At 39.6% G+C, this 26,429-nt stretch overlaps 1 protein-coding gene across 1 annotated transcript in view; it reads right to left on the bottom strand.

Annotated features, from left to right (window-relative positions):
• The window catches only part of POLR3B (RNA polymerase III subunit B), a 147,506-nt gene that overhangs the window by 31,915 nt on the left and 89,162 nt on the right, over nucleotides 1-26,429 (bottom strand). Inside the window, exons 20-23 of the mRNA XM_019038901.4 lie at nucleotides 17,562-17,771; nucleotides 14,978-15,136; nucleotides 12,902-13,019; nucleotides 8,657-8,799 (exon numbers count right to left, since the gene is read on the bottom strand). Coding sequence (XP_018894446.1) covers nucleotides 8,657-8,799; nucleotides 12,902-13,019; nucleotides 14,978-15,136; nucleotides 17,562-17,771 — 630 coding nt within the window. The remainder of the gene's footprint in view (nucleotides 1-8,656; nucleotides 8,800-12,901; nucleotides 13,020-14,977; nucleotides 15,137-17,561; nucleotides 17,772-26,429) is intronic.

Raw genomic sequence — 26,429 nt, 5'->3', positions numbered from 1 at the left:
TGCTATAGCACAAAGACCTTCCTGACATTTTACCTAGACGCCTGTATTTTCAGGAGCTTACTAATTAGGTGTGTTGTTTTCATTTTTAAAAGCACTGCTTTGGCCGGGCATGGTGGCTCATGTCTGTAATCCCAGCACTTTGGGAGGCTGAGGTGGATGGATTGCCTGAGCTGAGGAATTTGGGACCAGCCTCAGCAATATGGTGAAACTCCATCTCTACTAAGAATACTAAAAATTAGCCAGACATGGTGGTACACACCTGTAGTCCCAACTAATGGGGGATGCTGAGGCAGAAGAATTGCTTGAACCCGGGAGGTGGAGGTTGCACTGAGCTGAGATCGAGCCACTGCACTCCAGCCTGGGTGACAGAGTGAGACTCTGTCTCCGAAAAAAAAAAAAAAAAAAAAAAAAGCACTGCTTTGTTTATACACATACATGTACTCACACATAACAGACAGATTAAAACCTGAATAAAATCAATCCATTAACAGTAGAGAATCTACCTCCGTCACTTCCCCTACCTCCAATTTCATTCACTCATTCATTCATATACATTGTGAATTCACCTATTATCTACTATCTATTAAGTGTCTGCTATGAGAAAGGACTTACTGGGCTTTATGGAGAATACAAGGACATGGTCTCTGCCTTCAAGAAGTTTAGTGGAGACTGACTGCATCCAAGATGGCCAAATAGGAACAGCTCTGGTCTACAGCTCCCAGGGAGATCGATGCAGAAGACAGGGGATTTCTGCATTTCCAACTGAGGTACCTGGTTCATCTCACTGGGACTGGCTGGACAGTGGGTGTACCTCACGGAAGGCAAGCTGAAGCAGGGCAGGGCGTCACCTCACCCAGGAAGTGCAAGGGGTTGGGGGATTTCCCTTTCCTAGCCAAGGGAAGCCATGAGTGACCGTACCTGGAGAAGAGGTACACTCCTGCCCAAATACTGTGCTTTCCCCATGGTCTTCACAACCGGCAGAGCAGGAGATCCCCTCCTGTGCCTGGGCTTGGTTGGTCTCATGCCCACGGAGCCTTGCTCACTGCTAGCGCAGCAGTCTGAGATCAACCTGGGATGGTGGAGTGTGGCAGAGGCAGGGGCATCCACAATTGCTGAGGCTTGAGGAGGCAGTTCCATGCTCACAGTGTAAACAAAGCGGCAGGGAAGCTCGAACTGGGCAGAGCCCACCACAGCTCAGCAAAGCCTACTGCCTTTCTAGATTCTACCTCTGGGGGCAAGGCAGCAGACAGCTTCTCCAGACTTAAACGTCACTGCCTGACAACTCTGAAGAGAGCAGTGGTTCTCCCAGCACGGTGTTCAAGCTCTGATAATGGACAGACTGCCTCCTCAAGTAGGTCCCTGACCCCTGTGTAGCCTGACTGGGAGACACCTCCCAGTAGTGGCCGACAGACACCTCATACAGGCAGGTGCCCCTCTGGGACAAAGCTTCCAGAGGAAGGATCGGGCAGCAATATTTGCTATTCTGCAGCCTCCATTGGTGATACCCAGGCAAAAAGGGTCTGGAGTGGACTTCCAGCATACTCCAACAGACCTGCAGCTGACAGGCCTGTCTGTTAGAATGAAAACTAACAAACAGAAAGGAATAGCATCAACATCAACAAAAAGGACATCCAGACCAAAACCTCATCCATAGGTCACCAACATCAAAGACCAAAGGTAGATAAAACCACAAAAAGATGGGGAGAAACCAGAGCAGAAAGGCTGAAAATTCCAAAAACCAGAATGCCTCTTCTCCTCCAAAGGAACACAACTCCTTGCCAGCAAGGGAACAAAACTGGATGGAGAATGAGTTTGACGAGTTGACAGAAGTAGGCTTCAGAAGGTCAGTAATAACAAACCTCTCCAAGCTAAAGGAGCGTGTTCTAACCCATTGAGAGGAAGCTAAAAACCTTGAAAAAAGGTTAGATGAATGGCTAACTAGAACAATCAGTGTAGAGAAGAGCTTAAATGACCTGATGGAACTGAAAACCACAGTATGAGAACTTCGTGAAGCATACACAAGCTTCAATAGCCAATTCGATCAAGCGGAAGAAAGGATATCAGTGATTGAAGATCAAATTAATGAAATAAATCAAGAAGACAAGATTAGAGAAAAAAGAGTGAAAAGAAATGAACAAAGCCTCCAAGAAATATGCGACTACGTGAAAAGACCAAATCTACATTTGATTGATGTACCTGAAAGTGATGAGGAGAATGGAACCAAGTTAGAAAACACTCTTCAGGATATTATCCAGGAGAACTTCCCCAACCTAGCAAGGCAGGCCAACATTCAAATTCAGGAAATACAGAGAACACCACAAAGATACTCCTCGAGAAGAGCAACCTCAAGACACGTAATTGTCAGATTCACCAAGGTTGAAATGATGGAAAAAGTGTTAAGGGCAGCCAGAGAGAAAGCTCAGGTTACCCATAAAGGGAAGCCCATTAGACTAACAGCAGATCTCTCTACAGAAACCCTACAAGCCAGAAGAGAGTAGGTGCCAATATTCAACATTCTTAAAGAAAAGAATTTTCAACCCAGAATTTCATATCCAGCCAAACTAAGCTTCATAAGTGAAGGAGAAGTAAAATCCTTTACAGACAAACAAATGCTGAGACATTTTGTCACCACCAGGCCTGCCTTACAAGAGCTCCTGAAGGAAGCACTAAACATGGAAAGGAACAACCGGTACCAGCCGCTGCAAAAACATGCCAAATTATAAAGACCATCGATGCTATGAAGAAACTGCATCAATTAACAGGTGAAATAACCAGCAAGCATCATAATGACAGGATCAAATTCACACATAACAATATTAACCTTAAATGTAAATGGGCTAAATGCCCCAATTAAAAGACACAGACTGGCAAATTGGATAAAGAGTCAAGACCCATCAGTGTGCTGTATTCAGGAAACCCATCTCACATGCAGAGACACACATAGGCTCAAAATAAAGGGAGGGAGGAAGATCTACCAAGCAAATGGAAAGCAAAAAAAAAAAAAAAAAAAGCAGGGATTGCAATCCTGGTCTCTGATAAAGCAGACTTTAAACCAACAAAAATCAAAAGAGACTAAGAAGACCATTACATAATGGTAAAGGGGTTAATTCAACAAGAAGAGCTAACTATCCTAAATATGTATGCACCCAATACAGGAGCACCCAGATTCATAAAGCAAGTTCTTAGAGACCTACAAAGAGACTTAGGCTCCCAAAAAATAATAATGGGAGACTTTAACACCCCACTGTCAATATTAGACAGATCAACAAGACAGAAACTTAACAAGGATATCCAGGACTTGAACTCAGCTCTGGACCAAATGGATCTAATAGACATCTACAGAACTCTCCACCCCAAATCAACAGAATATACATTTTTCTCAGCACCACATCGCACTTATTCTAAAATTGACCCGTAATTGGAAGTAAAACACTCCTCAGCAAATGTAAAAGAACAGAAATCACAACAAACTGTCTCTCAGACCACAGCACAATCAAATTAGAACTCAGGATTAAGAAACTCACTCAAAACCACACAACTCATGGAAACTGAACCACCTGCTCCTGAATGACTATGGGGTAAATAATGAAATGAAGGCAGAAATAAAGATGTTCTTTGAAACCAATGAGAACATAGACACAACATACCAGAATCTCTGGGACACATTTAAAGCAGTGTATAGAGGGAAATTTATAGCACTAAATGCTCACAAGAGAAAGCAGGAGAGATCTAAAATCAACACCCTAACATCACAATTAAAAGAACTAGAGAAGCAAGAGCAAACACATTCAAAAGCTAGCAGAAATAACTAAGATCAGAGCAGAACTGAAGGAGATAGAGACACAAAAACCTGTCAAAAAAATCAATAAATCCAGGAGCTGGTATTCTGAAGAGATCAACAAAATACATAGACCACTAGGAAGACTAATACGAAGAAAAGAGAGAAGAATCAAATAGATGCAATAAAAAATGATAAAGGGGACATCACCACCGATCCCACAGAAATACAAACTACCATCAGAGAATATTATAAACACCTCTATGTAATAAACTAGAAAATCTAGAAGAGATGGATAAATTCCTGGACACATACACCCTCCCAAGACTAAACCAGGAAGAAGTTGAATCTCTGAATAGACCAATAACAGGTTTTGAAATTAAGGCAATAATTAATAGCCTACCAACCAAAAAAAGTCCAGGACCAGACGGATTCACAGCCAAATTCTACCAGAGGTACAAAGAGGAGCTGATACCATTCCTTCTGAAACTATTCCAATCAATAGAAAAACAGGGAATCCTCCCTAACTCACTTTATGAGGCCAGCATCATCCTGATACCAAATCTGGCAGAGATACAATAAAAAAAGAGAATTTTAGGCCAATATCCCTGATGAACATTGATGCGAAAATCCTCAATAAAATACTGGCAAACCAAATCCAGCAGCACGTCAAAAAGCTTTTCCACCACGATCAAGTCGGCTTCATCCCTGAGATGCAAGGCTGGTTCAACATATGCAAATCAATAAACATAACCCATCACATAAACAGATCCAATGACAAAAACCACATGACTATCTCAATAGATGCAGAAAAGGCCTTTGACAAAATTCAACAGCCTTTCATGCTAAAAACTCTCAATAAACCAGGTGTCGATGGAACATACCTCAAAATAATAAGAGCTATTTATGACAAACCCACAGCCAATATCATACTGAATGGGCAAAAACTGGAAGCATTCCCTTTGAAAACTGGCACAAGACAAGGATGCCCTCTCTCACCACTCCTATTCAACATAGTGTTGGAAGTTCTGGCCAGGGCAATCAGGCAAGAGAACCCAATAAAGTATACTCAGATAGGAAGAGAGGAAGTCAAATTGTCTTTGATTGCAGATGACATGATTGTGTATTTAGAAAACCCCATCGTCTCAGCCCAAAATCTCCTTAAGCTGATGAGCAACTTCAGCAAAGTCTTGGGATACAAAATCAATATGCAAAAATCACAAGCATTCCTATACACCAATAACAGACAAACAGAGAGCAAAATCATGAGTGAACTCCCATTCACAATTGCTTCAAAGAGAATAAAATACCTAGGAATCCAATTTACAAGGGATGTGAAGGACCTCCTCAAGGAGAACTACAAACTACTGCTCAAGGAAATAAGAGGGGACACAAACAAATGGAAAAACATTCCATGCTCATGGATAGGAAGAATCAATATCAGGAAAATGGTCTTACTGCCAAAAGTAATTTATAGATTCAATGCTATCCCCATCAAGCTACCACTGACTTACTTCACAGAACCAGAAAAAACTACTTTAAAGTTCATATGGAGCCAAAAAAGAGCCCACATACCCAAGACAATCCTGGGCAAGAAGAACAAAGCTGGAGGCATCATGCTACCTGACTTCAAACTATACTACAAGGCCACAGTAACCAAAACAGCATGGTACTGGTACCAAAACAGATATATAGACCAATGGAACAGAACAGAGGCCTCAGAAATAACACCACACATCTACCACCATCTGATCTTTGACAAACCTGACACACACAAGCAATGGGGAAAAAATTCCCTATTTAATAAATGGTGTTGGGAAAACTGGCTAGCCATATGCAGAAAACTGAAACTGGACCCCTTCCTTATACCTTATACAAAAATCAACTCAAGATGGATGAAAGACCTAAACATAAGACCTAGGACCATAAAAATCCTAGAAGAAAACCTAGGCAATACCATTCAGGACATAGACATGGGCAGACTTCATGTCTAAAACACCAAGAGCAATGGCAACAAAAGCCAAAATTGACAAATGGGATCTAATTAAACTAAAGAGCTTCTGTACAGCAAAAGAAACTATCATCAGAGTGAACAGGCAAACTACAGAATGGGAGAAAATTTTTGCAATCCATCCATCTGACAAAGGGCTAATATCCAGAATCTACAAAGGACTTAAACAAATTTACAAGAAAAAAGCAAACAACCGCCATCAAAAAATGGGCAAGGGATATGAACAGACACTTCTCAAAAGAAGACATTTATGCAGCCAACAGACATATGAAAAAATGCTCATCATCACTAGTCATTAGTGAAATGCAAATCAAACCACAATGAGATACCATCTCATGCCAGTTAGAATGGCGATCATTAAAAAGTCAGGAAACAACAGACGCTGGAGAGGTTATAGAAAAATAGGAACACTTTTACAATGTTGGTGGGAGTGTAAATTAGTTCAGTCATTGTGGAAGACAGTGTGGCGATTCCTCAAGGATCTAGAACCAGAAATACCATTTGATCCAGCAATCCCATATACCCAAAGGATTACAAATCATTCTACTATAAAGACACATGCACACGTATGTTTATTGTGGCACTATTCACAATAGTAAAGACTTGGAACCAACCCAAATGTCCATCAATGATAGACTGGGTTAAGAAAATGTGGCACATATACAGTATGGAATACTATGCAGCCATAAAAAAGGATGAGTTCATGTCCTTTGCAGGGACGTGGATGAAGCTGGAAACCATCATTCTCAGCAAACTATCACAAGATCAGAAAACCAAACACTGCATGTTCTCACTCATAAGTCGGAGTTGAACAATGAGAACACTTGGACACAGGGAGGGGAACATCACACACCGAGGCCTGCCTGGGGTGGGAGGCTAGGGGAGGGATAACATTAGGAGAAATACCTAATGTAGGTGATGGGTTGATGGGTGCACAAACCACCACAGCACGTGTATACCTATGTAACAAAACTGCACGTTCTGCACATGTAATCCAGAACTTAAAGTTAATAAAAAAAAAAGTTTAGTGGAATTAGAGCACATTGCATAGCCACTGAAATATCTGCTAGTCTGCAACTCTTTGCATAATACCCTGATGGGATAAAGACATAAGGATTTGGGGTACCTTAGTCTTGTAAACTGATTCAGAAGGGGGATATTCTCTTATGGTGTGCATTCTTGTGAAGCTTCCAGTGTCAATATTTTACAAGAAGAATATCAACTTTGCTCTTGTCCAAGTAGGAGGCCAAGTAAGATAGAGACTACAAATGAGGTTAAGGTTACCCCACAATGACCTAGCGAATAAGGTTACGGTTACCCCATAATTGACTCAGCAACTGTCAAGACCAAGATAAAAGGGGAAACAGTTTCAATATACAGAATTTGATTTTTTACTGGCAAGCCATATAAAACGTTAGAAACTCAAGATACTTTTAAAAACACTCAAAGGGCATTAAGAGTTAGTATCTCAGGGAACTATATAAATTACAGGTGTCAAATTCACATTAACAGATGGAACCAATCATTTCTTAAAAATATTGGCAGGCTAAAATAATCTTGCCTCTGTCAACAGAACTAAAAATGATTTTGATGAAAGAGTATCTTAGTCTGACATAGTTTCATTGGCAGAATGACAACTAAGGCTGGGTATACCTGACCAAGAAAACTGTAACATGGATATACCCGCTTGGCAAAGAAACTTAAAATCAGCAGAAACACAATGTGCAGTTATCTTCAAACCAATTAAAAATAAGAAGATATCACACTAGTAATTTATAAGCAAATGTGAGAGTCAAGGTAGAAAAGTAGAAGTGATACATCTTAAGTATATATCAAAAAAAAGATGGTCAATGTTAATGATCATTGCTGCTACTTCTTGAGCACTTACTATGTGTGCCAGGCACACTGCTAACTGCTTAACAGTCAGTGTGGCCTAGTAATTAAGAGCTAGGTCTCCGGAGCCAAGCTGCCAAGGTTCAAATGTCAGTTCTCCCATTAATTGTGTGACCTTGGGCAAGCTATTAATCTTTCTATGCCTCTGTTTCCTTATCTATAAAATATGGATAATGATGCCACCTCCCTCCAGAATTGTGTGAGAATCAAATGAGTCAGCACCTGTAAAGTGATGAGAACGCAGCCAGGCACACAGTTAGTGCTACAAAAGTGTTAGCTGTTGTTGTTCTTAAAGCTAAGCGGCAGGCAGAGCTAAAATTAACAGTGATACAGTGCTGTGTTTCTTGAAAATAAACAAAACTACAAATAGATGAAAACTGTGCAGTAACCATCAAAGGAATGAGTGAGGCTTGCCAATGGGATTAGATGTAAGACACACACAAAGCACCGCCCTGGGGTCAGGAGACCCAGGTTCTAACACCAGCTCAGCAACCAAGTAGCTGTGTATCCTTGACTGGCCACTGAAAATGCGGGGTCTGAACTTCCTCATCTGTAAACAAGGGGACGGATAACTCTGAGGTGTCTTCTAGTGCTAACATCTGACACTACGACCCAACAGAACATATAGTAGTTTAAAGATGTATCTTTCAGAAAAAAAAAAAGGTACTACTATTTATTTTTTGAACAGCTACATGTATCTCAATAGGCACATCACCTAGACTCTATAATTATAATTCTGGGCATAGCAACTGCAGGAGAATGAAACAGACAGCATAGAGGAGCAAGTCTACCATGTATTTTTAAATGCCATTAAATATAAACAGGTTAATCTAAGAAATAAAACAAGATTAATTTTTATAACAATGTAATACTTTTCCAAAGTAAATTTTTTAAATGGGGGAATTTTATTTAAGTGGTTAACAAATACATTCATATATTGTTTTATAATCAAGTTGAGAAATGATACAGTTTACCTTTTTGCCCATGACGACTGCTGAATTTGTCTCCAATTTCTGGACGCCTTGTCTGTCTCAGCAGCATTTTGATCAGAAAAGCATCTTCAGCATTTGAAGATATCATCACTTTTTCAATATATGAGTCTGTTGCTCCTTTGTAGCTGGTGTTAAGAGAAAGTCACTAAAACAGAGTTTTCAAACTGCCCTTTGTGAACTTCTCACCCATGTTATATTTCATTTCATGCCTACCATAGAGTATTCTGACATTTTCATCTTGGGCTCTGAAAAATAACTTCAATTTTTTTTAACATTAAATTCAAATTTCACAATTTCCCTTTTACAATGCTACACATTTATTATGAGGAAGGCACAGTGCAATTTAATCCTCACAACAGTCCATACTGTTATTCCCTTATTATAGATGAGGAAAACTGATGCTTAGAGGGGTTAAGTAACTTGTCCAAGGGCACATGACTCACACAAAGTGGAACTGGGATTTCAGACTCAACTCCTAGTTCTTAATAGTAATAGCACTTTTACTTACTCAGCTTTTCAATTATTAATTTTTTTCACATAACAAACATTATTAGAAATCTACCAGGTATCAGATCCTGGTAGCCTTCGGACACATAACAATTAAGTAGACAGTTACTGCACCAAAGGAGCTCACAATCCAATCAAGGAGGAGACAGGTAAGTGCAGTAATGGTATCTGGTATGAAGAACAGGAGAGGCTCAAAGGAGATAGTCAATTCTGCTGGGGGTGGGGGCTGACAGTGGTGGCAGGAAGTGGCAAGCTGTCAAGCCCTGCCACAGAAGAGGTAAACCTCAACTTGAGACCTGACCAGAGTGGGTCACTGACAGAGTGGCAACCTGAATGAAGGCCTAATTGAATTAGGACGGCACATTTTGGAGAATAAGAGGTGATTTCCTAGAAACATAGGGCTTAGTGTGCAAGAGGGGCCTATGAGGCCAGGGAGGCGTGCTAAGGACGCCTTTCCCACAGGCACCACTGTCGTTCACACTTTTACTTAACTTACTCAAGTTTCACTCTATTTATCCAAGAGAGTAACACGGCCAGAGTAGTTTAGAAAATCACCCAGCCAGGCACGGTGGCTCGTGCTTGTAATCCCAGCACTTTGGGAGGTCAAGGCAGGCGGATCATGAGGTCAGCAGTTCGAGACCAGCCTAACATGTGAAACCCATCTCTACTAAAAATACAAAAATTAGCCGGGCATAGTGGCATGCCCCTGTAATCACAGCTATTCAGGAGGCTAAGGCAAGAGAATCGCTTGAATCCAGGAGGTGGAGGTTGCAGTGAGCCAAGATCGTGCCACTGCACTCCAGCCTGGGCAATAGAGCGAGACTCCGTCTCAAAAAGAAAAAATCACCCTAGCAGTGATGCAGAGAGACCCTGAGTGGTACCAGCCTGGAGGCAGATGGACAGTTAACAAGAACTCCAGGCAGAGCAGAGGGCCACAGTGCAGACACTGTAGCATGAAGCAGGAGGAGGGAGAGAAGAGAGCTGCTAAGATGACAGGAACGACAGGATTGGTGTGTGTGGCAGGTAAAGGAAAGGAGTCAGGTTGTGCTGGTGACTGGCTGGCTGCTGGCAGCTGATGCCATTTACCAAGACAGGGATCCAGGAGGAGGAGGCTGTTTGGGACCACTGTAAAGCTGTCCAAGTGCTGATATGAAGCTGACACTGGGCAGATGTCTATATGGGAGTCATCAGCAAAAACAGGGTGACTGGAGTGCTGAGAACTGGGGAGCTTGTCCAGATGAGGTTCAAGAGTCATCTTGGCCAGGGTGAAGTCATCACAAGGCCAGGCAGGATGGGGGGCTAAGAGTGAGTGATTAGACTGATAGGGAGGGCCAGGCGAGAGCAGTGTCACAACATCAAGGGAAGAGAGAGGTCAGTGGTGTCAAATGCTATAGAAGGGTCATATGAAATTCATTCATTCACATAACTATTTACTGAATACCCACTATGTGCCAGGTACTATGCCAGAGACTAGGGGGTACAAGGTGAAAAAGAAACAAAGTCCCAGTCTGCAAGAAGATTCCGATCAAAGAGTCTGTCTGATTTGGCAAATTCGACTATACATGGGTTTTGCTTATTTCTTTACTTCTTGTCTTCCTGCACTGGGGTGTGATTCCCACAAAGACAGGGACTGCTGGTTTTCCTCCCTGCACTATCCCATGTGCCTGGAATAGTTCCTGGCATACTGTTAGTGCTCAAAAAGTATTTTTTAAGGGCTGGGCACGGTGGCTTATGACTCCCAGCACTTTGGGAGGCCAAGGTGGGCAGATCATGAGGTGAAGAGTTCGAGACCAGTCTGGACAACATATTGTATTTTTTATTTTTGTAAAAATACAAAAAATTAGCTGAGTGTGGTGGTGTGCGCCTGTAGTCCCAGCTACTCGGGAGGCTGAGGCAGGAGAATCACTTGAACTGGGAGGTGGAGGCTGCAGTGAGCCGAGATCGTGCCATTGCACTCTAGCCTGGATGACAGTGCGAGACTCCATCTCAAAAAAAAAAAAAAGTATTTCTTGAATGAAACAAACACATAGGATGTCTTTGGTGACCTCTTCTGGAGCTGTTTCAGGAGAATGAGGAGGTAGGTAAGAGGCCAGTTCTGAGGGTTAGGGAGCAAGCGGAAGGTAACAAAGTAGAAATGGAGACGACAAGATTGCTCTGAGGAACTTCATAGTGAAAGGAAGAGGAATACAGTGGCAGCTAGAAAGGGACACAAAGACCAGAAAAAACTTTCATTTTCCTTTAAAGGTAAAAAGTATCTGAGCACATTTTCTAGCCTGTGGAGAAGGAATCAATAGGAAACAGGTTGAAAATATGGGAGGATAAAAGAGAAGATGACAGAAAAAGGTCTCTGAAAAGAGTGAATGAAGTTAAGAAACCAAAAGGAGAGATGAACTTTGCACAGAAAAAGAGATATCCTCCTTCAAGACAGGAAGAGAGCCAACCAGCAGAGCCACCTCTTTAACTGCAAAATAGCTGTTCATACTGTAGAAGTCAGTGTAGAGTCTGGACCCATCCCCTAAGCAGAGCTGCCCATCTTCTCTTTGGTGCTCCTCCTCCAGAGACAAATCCGTGGCACCCACAATGCTTTGCTGGGTTTAGCACAGTGGTCAAGAGAAGCGCTCTGAAGCCAGATTGCATGACTTCAAATCCTGGTGCTGCCCTTTATTGCTGTGTGACCTTGGTAAGTTACTTAACTTCTCCTTGCTTCCATCTTATCTTTCTAATGAGCCACTAAGAGAACATAGCTCCTGGAATGCTGGTAGGATTAACTGAGCTAACACATGTAAAATGTCCAGAACAGTAACTGGTACAGTGTAAATTCCCAATATGCTATTATGATCATGGTCATTACTGCACTTTTTTTGTGTGGGGGTCTTTGCCAACTAAATATGACTCATTGCAGGCAACGCTTATGGCTTATTTCAGCTCTATATCGCTGGCACAAGAGGCAGGATGGCTGGCACATAGGCCTCAGCTACTGTGTATTGAATACATTTGTAAAACTGCCATCCCAACTCAAGAATCCAGTTCTCCTATGTCACCCTCACTGCCACCTCCTAAACTCAGCCTAGTTCACCTTGGCTAGGTTAGATATCTCTTCTAGTTTGGTTTTTATATCACAATGTAGTGACTATCATTGGCTCTTCTCACTAGGTTCATATTTTATTAAATTTTAGAGCTTAGAAGAAATTTAGAGATTAACAAGTCTAACTCATTGTATTATACAAATGAAAAAACTGAAGCTAACAGAATTTAAATGCTTTACTCATGTAAGATACACAAAACAACCTCTACTAGAGCTGGGCTATGTTCTAGTATACTGTGATGCCATGCTGTGGCCAGTGTGTTTTACTGTTTAAAAATATGACTCTTATCATGTCACTCTCTGCAGTATCAATTCCCAACTCTTTCACAACCTAGCCCCAGCAAGCTACACTGATCCTCCAAAACCCAGGCACTTTTATGCCATGTGCCCTTCATGGTTGTTAATTCCACCAGGAACCCCTGCCTATGTGGTCCACACCTCAAACCCAGTTTAGGGCCTATATGATTCCATAGACTAGCTTTATCTTCTATGCCATGCTTTTTCCATGACAAGTAATGTTACCCCAAATTGCTATTTCTAGTTCTCCAACACGCCAAGACCTAACTTCGAATTTCTCCCATTTCTTCTCTTTTTCTAACCTTTCTACATATTACCAGGGCACAACCAATACATACGTTATGGGTACATCTTTGTACTGCGGTTGCTGTGGTACATTACTTCCTTCCAAAGGAATCTGAGTCACTGTGGGCATGGACTTATTTACAAGCACTTGTTTGTTTTCTACTTTCTCACCTGAGAAAAAAAGAAAAGTGTTAGGCACATCGTTATCATCTGTGTGGAATACAAAGATTACGAACTAGGCAAAGATGCACAGGCCTGCAGTCCCAACAACTCAGGAGGCTGTGGTAGGAGGATTGCTTGAACCTAGGTTGAGGCTGCAGTGAGCTATGATCATGCCACTGCACTCCAGCCTGTGCAACAGAGTGAGACTCACACACCCACACACACACACACACACACATCATAGTCTATATAAAATTAAGAAAAGAATTCAGAGTACTACATGAACATGAGAAACATCATCTCAGTAAATAGCAATTTTATATATCTCTTAGGGTGTTAAGTTTTGGTCACTTATTTTTATTTATAGTTATTTCAACCAGTAATAAGCCACCACCAATTTAACTTGGGCAACAAGGAAATCAAAATATTTCTTTGGTCATGCTGTTATTCCCATTTTTGCTTTGTAGCTCTTCCTGGTAAGCTCAAAGACCAACTACCTGTAGTACTGTCACAGCGCGTATTTTCCAAGCCATACTGACCAGTGTTAGGGTGAGAAAAATTCTCCAAGAAACAAAGGCAGAGGGAGGGAGGAGAAGTCGCGTACTCTGTGTCTCTTTGGAACCACAGCTTGATAAAGCATTCACCACCCACAGGCCAACCATGACAAAGTCATGTGGATTTCCCTCCTCACAACCTGGGTTCTCTCCACCTTCACCACAGCTCCTGGTACCAGGTCTACCTTCTATTTTAGTACCCTTCTAATCCTTTTTCTACACTGTAGTAAGAATGATCATTCAAAACACGTATCTGAATATATCATTGCTTTTAGGATCATAATGAAAATAGTATCATGGGCTCGGCATGGTGGCTCAAGCACTTTGGGAAGCCGAGGTGGGTGGAGAACTTGAGCCCAGGAGTTCAAGACAAGCCTGGGCAAGATGGTAAGACCTCATCTCCACAAAAAATACAAAAAACTATCCAGGCATGGTGGCACGCGCCTATGGGTCCCAGCTATACAGGAGGTTGAAGTGGGAGAATCGCTTGAGTCTGGGAGGCAGAAGTTGCAGTGAGCTGAGATTGTGCCACTGCACTCCAGCCTCAGTGACAGACTGAGACCCTGTCTCAAAAATAAAATTAATAAAATAAAATAAAGACAATACTAACATGGTTGCAAGGACTTGCTTACTCTGGCCCCTACCCCTTGCGTCACCCACCAACTCGTGTGCACCATGCTTCCCTGCACTCTCTTCTTGTTAGTCACGCTGGTCTTCTTTCAGATCTTTCAACTACCAAGCTCTGGGACCCTTGCACAAGCTTTTCTCATTACTTAGAACATGCTCCCTGATCCTCTTCTTTAGTTAACTCTTCCCTATCCTTCAGATTCCAGCTCACTTCCTCGGGAAAGCCATGCTGATCTTCCCAACTAGGTCAAATTCTCTTGCTATAAAATGGCCTCATAGTTACCTATATGATTCCTTAACCTGGATTTATGCATGATCCTCTGATCAATGTCAGTCTCCTGCACTAGCCTGTGAGACCCATAAGGGCAAGGGCTATTTGTTTCATCAACAAAATGCATTACAAGTTTGTAATTATAATGGAGTCATACCTTTGCAGGGGGATAAAATTCTAAAGTAGTCTGTAAGCTAAATGCGTAAATGAAGAAATGCCAGTGCAGATGCAGGGACATGAACTACTCTAAATATTTCCTTAAAGTGGCTTTTCTATTATTCAAAATTATAACTAGAAAATTATAGTTAGCATAGATTACTGATAGGTAAAAACATAGTGTATAGAAAAACAGACTGGAAGGAAATTCATCAAAAATGACCTCATTGGTTGAGTTTGGATGGTGGTTTTATAGGTTGTTACTTTTTTCTGCCCTTTTTGCCAAATATTCAGAAATATTATTGAATAACATATGATGTCAAAAAGTATTAAAATTTTTTCTTTTAAAAGGCTTTTACCTGGAGAACAAATACCATCTGCATCTAAGATTTCATGTCGCCAGATAGGTTTCCTTGTAGCAGCATCCAACATGGGCCCCATCACTTTATCAAAAGTCTGATTGGTGTATCGTTTCAACGTACATTTAGCATTTTTATATACAAGGCAACGCCCAAAGCCTAAAATGAAACCAAGATGGGCATTAGAACCACCAGTAACCCAAAGCTATAAGAAAATATGGATTTGTGCTACTCAACAATCCACTCCACCTCACCCTCCCCCAAATCCCAAAATTTCTCTGTATTTGATAATAATCTGGGACCAGGACAAACCAAATAAAAATCTGATAATCTGAAGAAGCAGCACAGGACTTGTCCCCTACCTACTGTCTGTGTAAACACTGGAATCTCTACAACCATTTTCTGCATGGAATACACCTTGTCATACTGGAGAACGGTGAGAGAAATCTAAGACTGGCGCTGTGATTCTTTCAGAGGACAGAGCCATAGAATATTAGAATTGGAAAGGCCCTTAGAAATCACCTGCTTAACCCATCTGTTTTACAGGCACTAGGAGTGAGGTCTAGAGAAATTAAGTGGCCAAGGTCATCCAAAAAGTTGGCAGCAGAGTTGAGAATTGTGTTGAACAGCACAAGTCCACCGACTCCTGAGCCAGGATACACATCCTTTTGGTGCATAACTTCTGCTAAACTTCCCTGGAAAGTTTTCCTTTTTAAAATTTGGCATTTAGAGCAAGTTCTAAGCCAACAAGTAAAAACAATAATTTTTCTCCAGAGAAGAGACAGAATGAAAAAAGAAATAATCAAATTATTTCAATGGGAAAAATAGTTCTCCTCTGCCCTAAAGATTGGAGTTTCATTACATTTTTAGATTGCATTTATCTAGTGGATGAGGGAAAGGCTGTGAAATCAACTAACAATCTAAACATCAAGAAAAATAAGCTGTCTAGCAATGGATCAGAAAAGAAAAGGAAGAAAAATAAGCAAAAAGGACAGAAGAAAAACCTTTGGGTGGGGCAAAAAAACTCAACCACTGAATCCCTAAAAGAAAAAATCCATGAGTTGTAGAGTTACCCAAAACAGCTGTCATTCCTTCAACACTATAATTTCCTGATTCTGTGGCTGCATTTCTTTCTTTTTTCCCCTTGGCCAAGCAGTTATTTTAAACTGGATTCTCTTACTAATCTCCTCAGGATATACTGAGCCATGCCAGAGTTCACTTAAATAAGAAATGTCTCAGGATTAAATGCCACTTATTACTGATGAAATAAATGCATGGCAGTAAAATCCTTCACTTAACAATTTTCCACCAAAAACAGAAATCTAAGAATGTGACTTTAGAAATCAATCAGGTAAAAGTGGATTTATAAATAAAATCTCAGGGCTGTAATGTAATTTTTTAAATATGAAGGTGACTGTGAGATGAAGTAACGAATTTCTAAAATTGGACGTCAGATGAAGACATTTGTGTCTTTAAGCAAGGCCGTAGTCATCATGGCTCCTAGGAAATTGTGTATGGCCATAATAAACTCGGCTCAGAATGCCAGCTGGTTTGGAAACATTACATGATCTTGAAATTTCATACAGTAGCCATTAACTGCAACATGCTGGAGTGCAATGTGAATCTTAACTGCATGAAATCAAGAAGTGTTTTCTTCAAAGTGTAAACAGACATTTTATTTACAGGTGATAGCTTAAAAGCTAGGGGATAGTAAACTCAGATCACTGAATTGGGTTGCAGAGTTTCTGACAGACATCACAAAGTCTTCAGATTTCCACATAAACGTTACCAGTTAATCAGAAAGGAAAACATCTAGTTTTAAAGCATGGCTGTTGTCATTTGGAGGAAAAAAAGAGGCATAAATTAAGTGTGGCCAACATTAATGCCAAAGACACATGTCTAGGAGTACTATTATGGCTGCCTAGCAACTACAAAGAGGGAAGGGGAAGGCATAGTGGGTACGCCAGAAAGGAAAAAGAGAAATTGAGATTATGAATAGAGAACTCAGACTTCAGATCAGGTGATGTCTAACAAACCACGAGGTGGTGACTTGTGAAAGTATTGTCAAAAACAGAAAGAAAAGCAGAAAAACCCCACGCCAGAGTTTGTGGCCGTGTATTTTTAACTTTCGTCACTTGGCCAAAGAAGTTACCAAATTATGAGGTTACACAAATAAGAAACAGCCTTTTACATCCAAATATTGCTACTGCCCTCTCCAACAGGTTTGTTGTTAATAATATATATCACTAGACACAGTGAAAACACATATTTCATATACTGTAATTCCTGCTGGAAAACAAACACATTCTTACATTTTTTTCTTTTTGAAGGATTGTCTCACGTAACCAATAAAATAATAAAGAAGAAAAATATTCTGTAGTAGTATGTTTAACAAATTATTTCAATATACTAGTCATTAAAAATGACAAGAAAGCCAACATCAAAACCCAGCCACCTCCTGTTTCTATATCATAAAATTCAAATAACTTAAAACTGACATTAACCAAGTGATTTTTACATTAATCATCCCTATATCTAATTCTGCAAAAAGCACCTTTGGTGTTAGTTTTGAAAATTCACTTACCTCTGTCTAAAGAGGCCTTGTTTAAAACAAGAGCATCTTCAATATCATAGCCACTATAGCTCATCACAGCAACTGTTGCATTCTGTCCAGCTGGCAGTTTCTCAAATTCTATCAATTCAATGGTTTTTGTCTTAACCATGGGTTTTTGTGGATATGCTAGTAGATACATGAGAGTATCAATTCTGTTTCGCTGGTTGTATCCTATAGTACCTGCATTGATATTGGAGAAAACAAAATACAACATTCTATTATGTGAAATAATAAGGTAGTAATGAATATAGAGATAAATACATTAACATCACTAATTAAAATGAACAACATCTTCAGGTTCAACATTTCAAAAGCAATACTCTCATGGTGGCTTAACAACTTGCAAAAGCAACTTTTCTCACTAATATTTAAAGTTCTACAAAGAAGGAAAAATATAGAGTATATTTTAATCTAAATAATTTAGACTTTTTGGATTTATATTATCCCATTTGAGAGATTTAGTTTCCACTGGTTAATTTCACAATCAACAATTCTTTATTTGCTTCTACCGTGTTCCAGGCCTGCTGGGGAGAGGTAATGTAAGAACAACGCCCAGTGTTCACATCCGAGGAGCTTATAAAATGGATAAACAGGTATATTCCATAAAAAGAAATAATTGCAAAAGTTCTAAATGAAAAAGAATACAGGAGAGAAGGGAAGAAAAAGAATGAACAAAGAGGAATTCAAGTGAGAGCAAGGAAGAGTGGATTATTCATTTATTTGATGATTCATGTATTAAGCAGTTAATAAACATCTACTCTGTGCCAAAAACTGGAGATAAAATGAGAAAAGGCTTGGCCCCTTCCTTAAGAAATCTAGGGTACAGCCCAATCAGGGGTGGGCTCTTCCCTCCTTAGCAATCAGTCTTTCCACCTGATTGTTCCTCGGATGGGTGTTATTGGGTCACTGTCAACTGAACATGAAATCAGAATGTTAACCCTTTCTCTCATTTCCCCTTATAAACACACTGGGGTTCATGCACCTGCCTGAAGATGAGTCTTTCAGTCTCCTCGGCTTGTGGACACAGAACTGATGCTACAAAGAGATGTTAAAGTTGGAAAACTCAGGCTTGCTCTACTGCTGAGCTTGAGTGTGGGCTACTGAGCCTCTTTAACTTCTCCTAGGTATGTCTTTTCTCCCCCTGTGAATAGCTAAGGCAGCTTTAAGTCTCTCTCTCTTGCACACGCTTCCATAGTGACACATACACACCACACACACACACTCCGAAGTACCTAAGTGCCATTTCACAGAGTTACACCCTAGGGTATGCAGACACCAAAACTCAGTATTTATTTCCTTTAACTTTTTCTCCATACTCATGTCATTAAATCAATGATGATTTCATTTTGGGGATGAAAATAAGCTATTCAGGCTGGGCGTGGTAGCTCATGCCTGTAATCCCAGCACTTTGGGAGGTCGATGTGGGTGGATTGCTTGAGCTTAGGAGTTCAAGACCAGACTGGGCAACATGACAAAACCATGTCTCTACTAAAAATGCAAAAATTAACGGGGCATGGTAGTCCCAGCTACTTGGGTGGCTGAGGCATGAGAATCGCTTGAGCCCAGGAAGTAGAGGTTGCAGTGAGCTAAGATCATACCACTACACTCCAGCCTGGGCAATAGAGCAAGACCCTGTCTCAAAAAAAAAAAAGAAGAAAAGAAAAAGAAAATAAACCAAAAATTACTTGACAATTACTACTGAAAGAAATAGTACATATGTAGGGAATACCTAGTGCAGTGCCATGCTTATTATAGATGCTCAATAAATGTCAAGCAAATTAAATTGAAGAATTCTATTATACTTTTTATGACAGTATGTGCTTAAATCTCTAAAAACTTAAAAAGATTCAGCTGAAAAACAAGTCAAACTGAAACTCATGAACTTTTTATCAAGGTTGCACTATAAATTGCCAATTGATTTATGCTATTTTAGTGCCAACTAATAAACTGGGCAGGATACCTGGCAATAGATCACTTACTGTTTTAGAAATAAGATTACTACTGCTGGGATTATGGTAAAGTTCACTGACAATAAGTTTGTCCTTTTTTATGAAATCACTTAAAATTTATGTTGAGATTTCAGTTCCAATTGTATACCTTACTCAGCTGGAGACAAGGGTTCAGGCAATGTCCCACCAGGCTGCCAAACATGTCTTCTGAAACCTGAGACACGCATTATTATGCAGCAGGGAAGCATAAATGGCTGCACCTCTAAACAATGGTGAAAGAGACTGGATCCTGCTATAAATTGTGCTACCAGGCCCAGAACATAATTCTCAGGCATTACAACTGACCACTGAATGGATGAACAGCAAAATAGTTTAGCAAATGTTTAGTGCTTATGACATCAAAAAGTTTTCTCTAAAGGCCTTTTAAAGAACTTGTGAGAGTATACATGTACGTGCATTTTTAGCAGCACTGACTATGGGTGTGTAAGTTAAAATGTTAAAATAGAATTTATAAACTATTCTATATCATAAAACTTCAAAATGCTATCAGATTCCCAAATGTTTATAAAAATAATGAATGGCTGACTAACCATTTTGCCAATAAGCAACAGGCAAGCAAATGATAGGGCTTGCCTGTGTGCAGCACACGCTCAAACTTTGATTCCCCTATTAGTATTTTCAGCTTCCTTAAAAAGGGCGTTACATATATACACACACATATAAAATAACACAAGGAGAATATCTATAAGTTGCATTCTACTTCTATTATCCCATTTTGCTGTACTATGGTCTCCAATGATTCCCTTTACTTACTAAGGCATAATCTTTCTAAAAAGCCCTATTTTCTTGATAACAACTTTCTTAAGTCACAAGCTGGCACTACAAGGTAAACAAATGTAGGTTAAAATATTGAAGAAGTGCTCTTTTATAAGGCGGCATGAAAAAGCTTAGTAAGGAAGGATGTAAACAGCTTAGAAAATGTATGCTGAAAAAATTAAAATGAAGTTTTATGCATTTAGCTATTTTTTCCTATCTTCCTTTGCCAAATTTCCTCCCCTCTCCTTCCCTCCCCTCCCCCCCCCCCCCTTTTTTTTTTTTAATAACAGAGTCTCACTCCATCACCCAGGCTGGAGTGCAGTGTTACAATCTCGACTCACTGCAACCTCTGCCTCCTGGGTTCAACTGATTCTTGTGCCTCAGCCACCCGAGTAGCTGGAATTACAGACTTGCACCACCACACTCAGCTAATTTTTGTATTTTTAATAGAGATGGGGTTTCACCATGTTGGCCAGGTGAACTCCTCAACCTCAAGTGGTCCGCCTGCCTCAGCCTCCCAAAGTGCTGAAATTACAGGCATGAGCCACAGTACCTGGCCTCAATTTTCTTTTAAATCAACATTATTGAATACAATAAACTTCATCCATTTAAAGTATACAAATTAGTGAGTTCTGATATACATATATCAGAACTTTTTATCAAGGTTGCACTATAAATTGCCTGTGAAACCACCACTATAGTCAAGATCCAGAACATTCCTAACCCCCAAAAGATCCCTCCCTTTGTTCCTCACCTCAGGGACCACTGATCTGTTCTGTATTGTTACAGATTAGTTTGCATTTTCTAGAATTTTATATAAATGGAGTTACACTGTATCTGCTTATTTAGCATAATGATCCTGAGATTTATGCATATGGTTGAATATTATGCTTCATTCTTTTTATGGCTTAGTATTGTATAAATATACACTTCGTTTATGCATTCACCTGCTGATGAATATTTGCATCATTTCACAGTTTTTGGCTACTGTGAATAAAACTGCTATAAACATTCATGTACAAGTCTTTGTATGTTTTTTCATTACTTGGGTAAATATTTAATACCTAGGAATGCAATTTCTGGGTTGTTTGGCAAGGGTATAGTTAACTTTAAGAACATTCCAAAGAATTTTCCAGAGTGATTATACCACTTTACATTTCCACCAGCAGTATATGAGCATTCTGGTTGCTCCACATCCTCACCAACACTTAGTAGGTCAGTCTTTTTAATTTTAACCATTCTGAGTGTGTAGTAGTATCTTATACGGGTCTTAATTTGCATTTACTTGATAACTAATAATGCTGAACACAGTTTCATGTGCTTATTTGGTCATGCCAAAACTTTGTGAAGTGCTTGGTTTTTGTTTTTATTTTGTCCATCTTTTAATTGGGTTGTCTTACTATTGAAGTGTTCTTTATATACACTTGAATACAAATCCTTTATCAGATATATGTATTGCAAATACTTTCTCCCATTCTATGGTTTGCATTTTCATATTCTTAACAGTATCTTTCCAAGAGCAAAAGTTTAATTTTGAGAAGATCAATTTTTATACTTTGTACTCTTTATGTAAGGAAATCTTAGCTTAACTCAAGCTATGAAGGTTTTCACCTAGGTTTCCTTCTTCAAGAGTAATGGTTTTAGCTCTTACATTTAGGGCTATAATATATTTTTTGTTAATTTTCATATGCTATGAGGTAGGAGCTAACATTCCTTTTTTCCATATAAGTATACAGATATTTATTTTGTTGAAAAGACTTTACTCTCCATTGGACTGCTTTGACACATTCGTTGAAAATCAATTGCCCATAAATGTTTGAGTCTATTTCTGTACTCTTGATGCCAATTCCATTGACCTATATGTCTACCCTTCTGTCAACATCATACTGTATTACTGTAGCTTTATAGTAAATCAAAATCAGGTTGTATAAAACCTCCAACTTATTCTTTGTTTCAAAATTCTTTTCAAAAATCTACCCCGATTCCTTAATGATTTTAATATTCTCAGAGATTCATTCATTCATTCATTTTTGAAACATGACTTACTATATTCCCTACTAAGCCGGCACTATGCTAGACACAAAGGATATACAGTTGACCCTTGAACATGGATTTGAACTGCGAGGGCCCACTCATATATGGATTTTCTTTTGCCTCTACTACCCCTGAGACAGCAAGACCAATCTCTCCCTTCCTCTACACCTCAGCCTACTCAGTGTGAAGATGACGAGGATAAAGACCTTTATGATAATCCATTTCCACTTAAAGAACAATATATTTTCTCTTCCTTATAATTTCCTTAATAACATTTTCTTTTATCTAGCTTATTTGAATTGTAAGAATATAGTATATAACACATATCACATACAAAATAAGTGTTAACTGACTGTTATTGGTAAGGCTTCCAGTCAACAGTAGGCTATTAGTAGTTAGTTTTAGGGGAGTCAAAAGTTATACACAGATTTTCAACTGTGAGAGGAGTTGGTGCTCCTAACCTCTGTGTTGTTCAAGAGTCAACTGCAGCACAGGTTGAGCATCCTTAGTCAAAAATCCAAAGTCCAAAATGCTCCTAAATCAGAAACTTTTTGAGCGCCAACATGCCGCCACAAGTGGAAAACTCCACACCTGACCTCAGGTGATGGGTTGTAGTCAAAACTTAGTCAAACTTTGCTTCATGTACAAAATTATTAAAAATATCGTATAAATTACCTTTAGGCTATGCGTATAAAGTGTATATGAAACTTAAACGGATTTCGTGTTTAGACTTGGGTCCCATCCCCAAGATATCTTATTATGTATATGCAAATATTTCAAAATCAAAAAAATCCAAAATCTGAAACACTCCTGGTCCTAAGCATTTCAGATAAGGGATATTCAACCTGTAATAAATAACGGAGCTCCTGACTTCGAGGGGCTTATAATTTACATTCTACCAGAAAAGGCAGCCTGATCGTGATCCACAATGGACAGGAAAAAAATGAGAAAAGAAGTTAGTTTTGGTTGAGAAGAATGTTAGTAAGTTTTATAGGTAACATTACATAGAAGACATAGAAAACCTTTTATATGTTACTCAACAAAACTGGGATTCAGCTTCCTTGTCAGAACAAAAAAAAGTATGTATTATATTTCAAAGGATTATTATTGTGATTAAAAAAAAATGGGCTGCGTGCAGTGGCTCACATCTGTAATCCCAGCACTTTGGGAGGCCAAGGCAGGTGGATCACCTGAGGTCAGGAGTTCGAGACCAGCCTAGCCAACATGGTGAAACCCTGTCTCTAATAAAAAACAAAAAAAAATTAGCTGGGCATAGTGGTGTGCATCTGTAGTCCCAGCTACTCAGGAGGCTAAGGCAGGAGAATTTCTTGAACCCAGGAAGTGGAGGTCACAGTGAGTTGTGATCGTGCCACTGCACTCCAGCCTGGGTGACAGCAAGACTCCATCTCAAAAAAAAAAAAAAGAAATAACGTATGTAAAGAATTTGGATACTCAGTAAGTGGCAACATTATTTATGACCAATATTAACAATATTAGTAATAATAAAAATACATACCTTATTACCCTGTAATATCATCCATTCTACCTCCCACTCAAACCTACATACTAAACTTAGTGTACTCAATTTTACCTCCATATATATGTATATATTCATCGCTAACATTCTAGTCTTAGGAAATACCACATAAGCTTAAACCTAAAATAGCTATAATAATTAAAAAAACTTTTAACCAATAGCAGAATTCAAAAAATAATTTCCAGGGGTAATTTGGCCAGAACATTTTTTGCATTTTGTACCCTTAAACGGACAAAGAATAAATATGCTAAAAATCAAATCAAACAGAAAGGGGGAGGAGGTGTAGAATGAAACAAAATTTTATGAGGATCTTTGTATGTTGTGTTTTTAGTGTCTCAAAATTCTCCAGCCTATTTCTAGTGCATCTCAGCCTACTGTAAAGTGCGGAACATAAAGGAAGAAACTATCTACTTAGGAATAGAATCTATTAAAAACAAACACAAAAACAGAAGTTGCATTCACTCCTGAGCTTTAAAAAAAGTCCCAGTAGTTTGAAGTTGAAGCAGGAAGGGGTAGTGAGAAGAAGCCACTGTTGAGGTCTGGGAAGGTCTGTGCTGCATATTCATTAATTGAGCTGATAGTAACTGAATGATCCTTTACACAGGAGAAAGTGTTCCACTAGAGGACTGCCAACTAATAAATGGGCAGGATATGAAAGTGTGGCTCATGTGAACTTGGCATCGGGTGCCGATGAGAGGACACAAAATGTGGCTCCAACACACAGCCCTTCCTGGTAGTGCTGAGCGAGTGACCTGGAGATCCAGCCATTTCCAGATGTCCACCTGACTTCTTGCTCTGAGCCATGTCACAATACACACACAGCCATACCCATGGAGAAGTGCTTCTCAGTGGCACAGTAAGATGCTGTGTGGAAACTCGAACTTTATTAATAAAGCGCCTAAGATTTAAAAAACACCCTCTGCTGGTGTTTTATCGTGGATTAGCTCTCTTACATAGAAGGTAAGGCTTTCCATCTCTGTGGTTTGTGCTGGCCTTGGTCTCCTTCGTAGTGATAGAAAATGACTTTCTCTCATTTCTTCACTGTCTTGTAGGGGGAGTGGGAGGGATAGTAGGGAATGGTAGAGAGCAAATTTTCCAGATTGGCTAGAATATTTAGTGAATTAATTCTGAGCTACTATCTTGCACGTTATACACGGACCAGCAGACAGATGAATACCAACTAAAATATTATTTTAGAAAATCCACATAGAAGCTCTGAATTTAAATATGTTTAGCAATGGCTCATAGTAAAAATGGGATAGAGTATGAGTTTTAGTTGTCAGCTGTCAAGACTGCAAGGAATTAAAACGATCCAGAGAAGTCCTACTCAAAGTGCGAAGTCTGCATTACAGACCTGGGTATCTGCTGTGGGTTTTCTCCCTCTGCTGACCTTTTTCCTTTTGTCATTTTTCAAGCAGACTTTGCTCAATACTTCTGCAGCTATTTCAGTGTCCACAGAGAAATGCTGCCGCGTTATATGCCAACTCTAAATGTACTTTTATCTCGCTGCTTTTCTTTCCAGTCAGGTGTTTTATAATAACAAACAGTAACAAAGGCTTTTTTTTATTACTTAAGATATTCAGTGGCTTTTGTCTTCCTAGCGTCAGCAGTAACGTCAGAGGATTGTATCCAAGGAGCTAAATGTGCAGGACCCAGGGTCAGAGCAGCTGAATACACCAACCTCAGAAAACACAGACAATGAATTGCAAATGACACTCAAAACAAAACGAGAAAAAAAACCTTCACACAGAAAACTACAAAAGAACTCTACAGACACTGAATTGGCTTTCTGTACACACTGATCCTGCTTAACTGTGTGTGGTAACTAACCAAACGTTTCAGATACTCATTGCCACATATAAAGGGTTTCTCTTCTCTTTTTTTTTTTTTTTTTGTGGGGAGAGGAGTTATAAAAATAAAAATATTATTTCTTTCTTTCAAATCTATTCTTTATTTTTTAAAAAAGCTTCACTACATAGAGATAGTTGCAGCTCTGTTTCGATCTTCAAACACACTGAAGAGTGGCATTAGCGATGAAGTGATTAGTCTTCCGTTAATTCTGCTGAAGGTTCTACACAAAAGGTGTATTGTTTCAGCTGGGATTCACATCATGAAACAAAATGGTTTGGTAAACCCAATAGAAGTGATAGCCCTTTCATGACACACAGAGTTCAGTACTGTATATTTCAACTTGTTAGCAAGTCAGAAGCACAAGCGGGAAATCAGCCTACACCGCTACTGAGGATGAATGGGAAAGGCTAAATTGATGAGCTGCTGTTTAGATTTTCCCACTGGGAATTATTCTCAACTGTCCAGGCATTACATCATTCAGGTAAACAGCAGCAGGATAAAATGCTTTTTATTTCTTTGTAGCTAACCAGAGGGCAATATAAAAACTTGAAAAGAAATATATCTACTCTCTATCCATAATGAAGAAATAGGGTTTCTTAATTGCCAAGCTATGGTCAGTTGCAGCTGGTTGTTGGTAATGGAGGAGCTAAA

This window comes from Gorilla gorilla, chromosome 10 (assembly GCF_029281585.2).
Source record: "Gorilla gorilla gorilla isolate KB3781 chromosome 10, NHGRI_mGorGor1-v2.1_pri, whole genome shotgun sequence".
Taxonomy (NCBI): Eukaryota; Metazoa; Chordata; class Mammalia; order Primates; family Hominidae; genus Gorilla; species Gorilla gorilla.
The sequence above is the reverse complement of the archived record's forward strand: the minus strand, read 5'-3'. Positions and strand labels throughout refer to the sequence as shown.